Genomic DNA, 7,530 nt, shown 5'->3' with positions numbered 1-7,530 from the left:
CCCCGGGGATGGAGGTGAAGATGGAGGAGGTGGAGGAGGTCCTGCCTCCACAAATTCCCCTTTTTCAGTGACTGTGTCCTGCGGCTCCCCTCCTGCTGGATCTTCTGCGTCGAAGACACGCAGGTCCTCCATTACCTCGTGGAGATCTTCCATGGTTATGACCTGCAGGATGAAATGGTAAATAAGCATTGCCCACATTCATATAAAAGCGCTATTTCTTCTGCTTACAGAAGGGGCAAAAATACTTGTCTATGTTCATGCTGTCTGCCTCCGTGATACAGACGCAGGCACCATGGAACCATTCATCGCAGCCGTCACACTGGATCATAAGGGAACCACCATCAGGCTTCCTGCAGAAACAATACAGGTCTTTCCAAAAGTTACTTTGGGGATCTCACTGAGATCTGTACACCCCTTGAGTCTATTGTGGTTTATGGTAAACACCTTATTCCTGTATACGACTCGATATCAATAGGGGATTTACTTTTTGTGGATTACGGCAGGACCCTTCCATGGGGATAGTAACTTCTTGCACTTCCCCTTGGGGGTACCTGAAACCAACAAGTAGACCCTGTCTCCCTCCCGAAACTGACGTAGATGTGTTTTTACGTCATAGTCCCTCTTCATCCGTCTCTGTGTCGACTGGAGTGTAATTCGGGCAGTGTCATGTGCCCGACGAATATTTTCCGCCAGTGTAGATGAATATTCATCCAGTGATCCGACTGGGACGGATGGGGGAAGGGGGTAGACTAGTTCTGCGGGCTGGTTGGTTTCCCAACCTAGCATCAGCTGGTTTGGTGTGAATCCGGTGCTGCGATTCACAGTGGAACGAATGGCCCCTGCTATTTGAGCAAGATACTGGTCCCACTGGCATTGGGACTTATCAATATAGCAGCGTACTGCATCCATCAAGGTTCGGTTGAATCTTTCAACCTGCCCGTTTGCTGATGGCCTGTAGGGAGTTGTCCTAGCCTTGTAGATGCGTAACAGCTTGCACATATTGGTGAACAGCTTGCTCTCAAAGTTTCTGCCCTGGTCAGTGAAGATCTGGAAGGAGTACACAAACCGACAGAAAAATTCATTAACTGCAGCCTGGGCCGTGACTTCAGCTGTCTGCGAGGGCAGGGGGACACATTCTATCCATTTGGTGAACTGGTCCACCATCATGAGAATGTACTCGTTGCCCTGTGTGGTTTTGGGCAGTGGGCCAATAAAGTTCAGGTGTACTCGCTCCATGGGGGCTCCCGCATGATGTTGTAGTTTATCAAGAGGTGCCTCCCATACCTGACCGTTTTCTTGCTCCGCTTACAGGTGGTACACCTCTTGAGATACTCCTGAATGTCTTGTGACATGCCATACCAGAAGTATTTGGACTTTAGTTTGCTTTTTGGTCGAGTCACACCTGCATGTGCTGCGGAGGGTAGGTCATGATTTAATCTCATCACCTCCTGCTGTGCAATGATTTTGGCACCACCAGCAAAGACTCATCATCCTGTTTTCAAATGACGCCGTCCTTTAAGAAAAACATGTCTCGGTTGATCCAGAGGAATTTGCTGGCGGGCTCCAACAAGAGAATTGTGCCCTCGTCCGGCTCTTCCTTACTTACTAACCACCTACGTAGAAGGAACAGTTGGGCGTCTGCCTCCTGCTCTTTTTGTAGGAAGTCTGTCGAGTCTAAGTTGACTGAGGGACATCTGCCACTCCATTAATGGACAGAGAGGGGGAACCTTCCTGACAATCTATGTCTAAATGGGTAACTAAGAGGTTCCCTTCTACTCTCTGATCCACTGTGATCTCCGAGATGTTATTTCTTTGTGCTAGTGGAACAACGTCATGTATGACATCAGCAAAAAGGGACCAGTTGTCATGTGCCTTTCTGCAATGTGAACATCCACCACAAGGTAGATCATCTGGCTCCATGCCCAGGCGATAATTCTCACAGAGAAAGTCACCCTGGGGCATGCGTCTGCATTCTGATGCTTCGTACCGGGTCGATGTTCAACCTTCATGTCATATTGACTAAGTTCTTCAAGCCAACAGGCCAATTGGCCTTATGGCTCCTTGAAGTTGATCAACTATGTCAAGCTCCCATGGTCAGTACGGATTGTGAAATGTTTACCCAACAAATAGTGTCTGTATTGACGTGTACAAGGATACAAGGATACAAAGAACTTTATTGTCTGTTAAAAATACAGAAATTTGTCTTCCACTGGCATAACAAAAGAAAAGGAGCAGACAACATATATTGCACGTATTATAATAGTGGTATACAAACAGACAAACAAAAGCATTGAATGGACAGTGTCTTGAATGATTTCAATAAAAATCTCTGTAATTTATATAAAAGAATATATACACAAACTCCCGCACGAAGTTACACATACACATGTGCACGCTCGCACCAGGGAGGTGTCATCTCCCTGCTCACACACACATGAATACCCGCATACACTCACTCACACACCTGCACACACACGTAAGCTGTCTAAAAATACCCTACCAGACCTTAGTTGCACACTTCCTCAGTTCCTAGATATCTGTATAACTTCTCGTCCCCCTCCCCATCCCTCCCATTTCCTCTGCAAGTTATGATGAAAAAGTAGATGAAAGGGAAAAAGATCATGTCATAGAGAGAAGTTAGGAGAAGAAGAAAGCTGGATCGAAGGTATTGACTGGGAGAGATGAGGAGGGGCTTAAAAAGCACCTGGCCAATAAAAAGACCCCAAAAATGGAAATACATGTACACCAACATTTAACAAGAGTAAAACAATTAACACAAGACTACCCTTCAAAAAAAATAAATCGTACACAAAAACCCGTAAGTTAAACGAGACATGTAGTAACAAACATACACTAAAATCACCATTGTCTTCCTCCGACACCCCCACGTCTAAACTACCAACTACTAAGGCACTCGCCTAGGTGCTTGGCCAGCACAAAACAGCAGCCAGCACCAAACATCACAGCACAGCACATAGCGCTGCCCTGCTCAAGTTTACACAGAGAAAGCCGCGAAGGGCAGGCGGCTCACCCAAAATAAAACTCCTCCCACTCTGCATTCCCTTTACCAGTCCTGTGCAGCGTCGGCTAATAGTGAGGCAGCAAGAGTATTATCAACAGACCCTAAACCTTTAATTATAATGCGCGCCACGCCCAGGAGGCGGTGACCAAGGCGCTGAGTACACCATGTATTGCACTGCACTGATTCCATAGGCACGTGCGTACCCCAACATAAACACTGTGCCGCATTCGTAAAATGTCCGGAATGTATGTTGCGTAGCAACGCAGGTGATTAAGCGCCCCCTAATCTAGCTTCGTCAAGAAAGAAAAGCTGATACACTACTGGTATTCCACATAATACTTCATGCTTATCACATGAGAACATATACTGCATTGGGTATGTCAAATCATGCATAATTCTCTGAATCTTCATAAAATCCTGCTTTTCATACAACATCAGAAGTGGGCAATTCTGACCAAGTAGTTCGTTGCGCCACTTTCCTAAAATTTAAACATATACAAATAACTTTGGGACAATATCATCCAAACTTATCCTAACGTTTCACAGAGTTGTTAAACATATGTATAGCATTTGAAACAAGTAATTGTCTAAATCTACATCGCTGAGTTTTAGGAACAATTATTCGAATATCAGATCGGTTATATCTGAACATATCATGCATTGGGTGTGTCAAATCTTGCATAATTCTGTGAATCTTCATAAAAACTTGCTTTTGATACAACATAATAAAAGTGGGCAATTCTGACCGAGTAATTCGTTGCGCCACTTTCCTGACTCGTTCAAACTTCTTCTGATTTTCATTTGTCAAATTTCCTCCATAACAAAGCAGATTGAAAGTTATGACACTCTGTATCAGACATTGGTAAAACAATACAAGAATGGTGTTATCTACTCGGAATTCCTTGAGTTTCCTTAGAAAGTACATTCTCTGATTTGCCTTCTTTGCCACTGTTTGTGAATTCGAATTCCAATTCAGTTTGTTATCAATTATTGTTCCCAAGTATTTATACTCTGACACTTGTTCTATGGGTTGACCATGAATCATCAAAGGCTCATGTGGGTAATCTGATGAAGGGGAGCGACGGAAATCAAAGATGATTTCCTTGGTCTTTTGGGCATTAAGAACCAAACTGAACTGATCACACCAGTCAACAAACTTTTGAACTTCCTGAAAAAACTCTGTGGAATCTTGTCTCGAAAATCCACTGATTACTGTGTCATCTGAGTACTTAATTACAGAACATTTGGAGAACAAAGATGTACTGTCACTAGCATACAGAGAAAAGAGCAGAGGAGATAGTACACAGCCCTGTGGGGCACCTATGCTAATCTTTCTCACATCAGAGGATAATTCATTACATTGAATCCACTGTGGTCTATCAACAAGGACATCGAGGATTATCCTAACCAGCATAGGAGCAACATCAGAATGGAGCAAATGATCAACTAATTTGTGTGGAACTATGGTGTTGAAAGCACTTGAAAAATCAATAAACACAGACCGTACAAAAGCTTTGGGAGTTTCTAAATGTTGGTATACACGATGCAGGAAAACAAGTACAGCATCTTCAACATTGTTTGATAAGCGAACTGAGTTGGATCAAAAAGGCCAGTCTGGCCTTTAAGAAGTTTGACAAGAATTTTCTCAAAATGCTTCATTACATTAGAGGTGAGAGCAACCGGTCGATAATGGTTCAACTCTGTGGGTTTGGTTACCTTTGATACTGGAATTATGATTGAAGATTTTCATATTTGTGGAATCTTCCCAGAGTTTACACAGACTTGGAAAATATGTGTAAAAACACCTGCAAGTTGTTGGCAGCAAACTTTGAGGATTTTGTTTGTAATCCCATCTGGACCAGTTGCTTTATTCACCTTAACTTTCGCAAACAAATTACGAACATCATGAACATAAACTTTTAACTCATCATTAGATTCTGTGATTTTGATATTCAACACTTCCTCCGCAGCAGCATTTAAACCAGAAAAATCATCAGTATGAAATCTGCCGTAAAATTCACCAAGCTCATCTATGACATCTTTACCAAGTTCTTGTTTACAAGGACCCTGTTTAAAACCTGTAATCGTTTGCATTTTCTTCCATTCTGCTTTTACATCACAACTCCTAAAATCTTGTTCCAATTTCCTTTTATAGTCTGCTTTACAAATTGAAATCTGTTTCCTTATCTTCTTTTGTAGAGCTTTCAGTAAAACTGTGTCACCCTTAGAATAGGCATCATGTTTCTGCTTCAGAAGACCCTTCAGTTCCTTTGTAATCCATGGTTTGTTGTTCTGATAAACCCGAAACTTCTGGATAGGAATTGTAGACTGGACACAAAACAAAATATAATGATTAACGATGGTTACCATATCCTCCACTGTGTTCGCCGAGTCAAGGAGAACCTCCCAGTCGATGCACTCCAAGTTGGCAAGCAGCTCTTCAGTCGATTCTGTGTTCCAAACCTGTCTTTCTCCAGTCACCGGCTTACACCTTGAAAGGTGAGTGGTATTTTGGGCGTAACAGAATAGTGCAATGATCAGAATTCCCAAGCTGAGGGCAGACCCTTGATACATCGATATGCGTTTGGTATGTTGCTGTAACAGAGGTCCAGCCTGGCGTTACTTCGAGTGTTTTGTTCCACGTACTGCTTATATGCTGGTAGTGTAGAGTCCAAGCTGCACTGGTTAAGATCGCCGAGGATAATTTTTGGAGAGTCTGGTGATAAATTTTCAATTTCATTGACCTTAGCAGCAATTTCCTCACTGACATCTTTAACGTTTGCCTGTGGGGGAATGTACACACAGAAAATGAAGATTTGACCAAATTCTCTTGGCAAGAAGAAGGGGCGTAATCCAACAACAAGCATTTCAAAGTCTTTGGCACATATCCTGTCCTTAACCACCCAGTTATCACACCATGTGTTATTGATAAACATGCATACTCTGCCGGCACGTTTTTTACCTGAGATTGCTGTTCTGTCCCCTCTGATAAGCACATGATTTGTGAGGTCCACTGCGTTGTCTGGAATTTACGAGTGAAGCCATGTTTCCGTGAAGCAGAGTACGTTTGCTTCTCTGCTTTACGACCGTGAGCAGTTCACGCCTAGTGACGCAATACCGTCGCTGCTCCGGGGACAGGGAGCAACTGCCATAAGCAATCACTCTCTCTTGTCCCTCCTGGACTTGAATGAGTTCAGCACCTATAGCTGTGCCAGATGCGTCTGTATCCAGGATGAAGGGGTCTACAGAGTTGGGTAGTGCAAGGACAGGGGCAGTGGTCAGTAATTCTTTTACCTGATTAAAGGCGGCCTGGTGGTCAGCTTCCCAGCGAAACTCCCGTTTGCCGGTGAGGCCATACAGCGGCCCTACTACCTCGGCATAGTTTTTCAGGAAGACGCGGTGATAGTTGACCAGACCGAGGAGCTGTTCCACCTCTTTACTGCATTTAGGTGTTGGCCAGTCCAAGATGGCCTTGATATGCTCGTCTTTGAGATACAGGCTGTTAGCATGCACCTCCCTGCCAAGAAACTCCACACGACGTTGGAAAAAGGAACACTTCTTGGGCTTTAGTTTGAGCTTAAAGTCCCTGAATCGTTCCAGGACCAGTCTGAGATTGTTTACATGGTTCTTAAAAGAGTTACCGAGCACCAATACATCGTCCAGAAATGCCAAAGCAATGTTCCAATTCAGCCCTCTGAGGACAAGGTTCATTGCCCTGGAGAAGGTCGCGGGAGCATTGTATAAGCCAAAGCCCATGCACACAAACTCGTATAGCCCATGCTTTGTGAGAAAGGCTGTTTTCTCCCGGTCTTCTTTTCGGACGTTTACCTGCCAATAGGCAGAATTGGCGTCGAGTTTGGAGAACCAAGAGTTTTCAGCAAGAGTGTCCAAGCACTCATCAATGCAAGGAAGGGGGTATACATCTTTTTTTGTGACTTTGTTTAGTCTACGATAGTCGATACACCATCAAACGCCACCATCTCGCTTCCTTATCAGCACTGGGGGCGATGCCCATTCGGACACTGAGGGCTTGATCACTCCGGCTGACAACATCTTGTTTAGAAGTGCTCGTTCCTCTTGAGTGAAATTCATGGGTGTGAGCCTCATCTTCTGCTTGATAGGGGTTGCACTACCCATATCGATGGAGGGGGTAACCTCGGTGAAGTTCCCTAGGTCAAATTCGTCTTTGGGGAAGGTGCATTCAAATTCAAGAAGTAAATCCCGAAGTACCTTTTGTTCTTCAGGTTCAAGTTGTACCAAAGACCTTTCCCACAAGCCTTGTAAATGAGGGGGGATTTTGTCCTCGCTTACGTTAACTTGATGGACCTGCATATTGTCTGACATCTCACTATTGGGGGGCTGGATAACTGAGGCTTCCTGTGCTTGCCCATTTACCTGGTCCCTTCGCTTACGTATGTGATTGTCTGTTGGATTCAGAGAATATATCTCTATGTGATCTCTTCCCTCATGCAGCGTCCTAGGGATTAAACCGACTAGGCTCCGATCCG

At 44.2% G+C, this 7,530-nt stretch overlaps 1 protein-coding gene across 1 annotated transcript; it reads right to left on the bottom strand.

Annotated features, from left to right (window-relative positions):
* Window positions 1-211: 211 nt before the first annotated feature.
* LOC139731346 (uncharacterized) lies at window positions 212-6,733 on the bottom strand. Its single transcript, XM_071642238.1, has 4 exons — window positions 6,141-6,733; window positions 5,390-5,513; window positions 485-1,185; window positions 212-350 (listed from the first exon to the last, which is right to left on the bottom strand). Exons 1-4 carry the CDS (start codon window positions 6,731-6,733, stop codon window positions 212-214), a joined length of 1,557 nt encoding a protein of 518 aa, XP_071498339.1.
* Window positions 6,734-7,530: the final 797 nt, after the last annotated feature.

The sequence above is a fragment of the Diadema antillarum genome, unplaced genomic scaffold (assembly GCF_040938485.1).
Source record: "Diadema antillarum isolate AM-2024a unplaced genomic scaffold, OU_Dant_1.0 seq00000368_RagTag, whole genome shotgun sequence".
Lineage (NCBI taxonomy): Eukaryota > Metazoa > Echinodermata > Echinoidea > Diadematoida > Diadematidae > Diadema > Diadema antillarum.
Note: the sequence above shows the minus strand (reverse complement) of the source record. Positions and strands in the feature narration are given on the sequence as shown.

What these genes read in the sequence shown, in the direction of transcription:
- LOC139731346 (XM_071642238.1), bottom strand. Translation starts at nt 6,733, where the DNA reads ATGAACCTTGTCCTCAGAGGGCTGAATTGGAACATTGCTTTGGCATTT. An exon ending in CTGTCCCCGGAGCAGCGACG is followed by an intron (nt 5,514 to 6,140) that starts GTATTGCGTCAC and finishes TCACCTTTCAAG; the next exon opens with GTGTAAGCCGGTGACTGGAG. An exon ending in CGAACACAGTGGAGGATATG is followed by an intron (nt 1,186 to 5,389) that starts GTAACCATCGTT and finishes AAAACCACACAG; the next exon opens with GGCAACGAGTACATTCTCAT.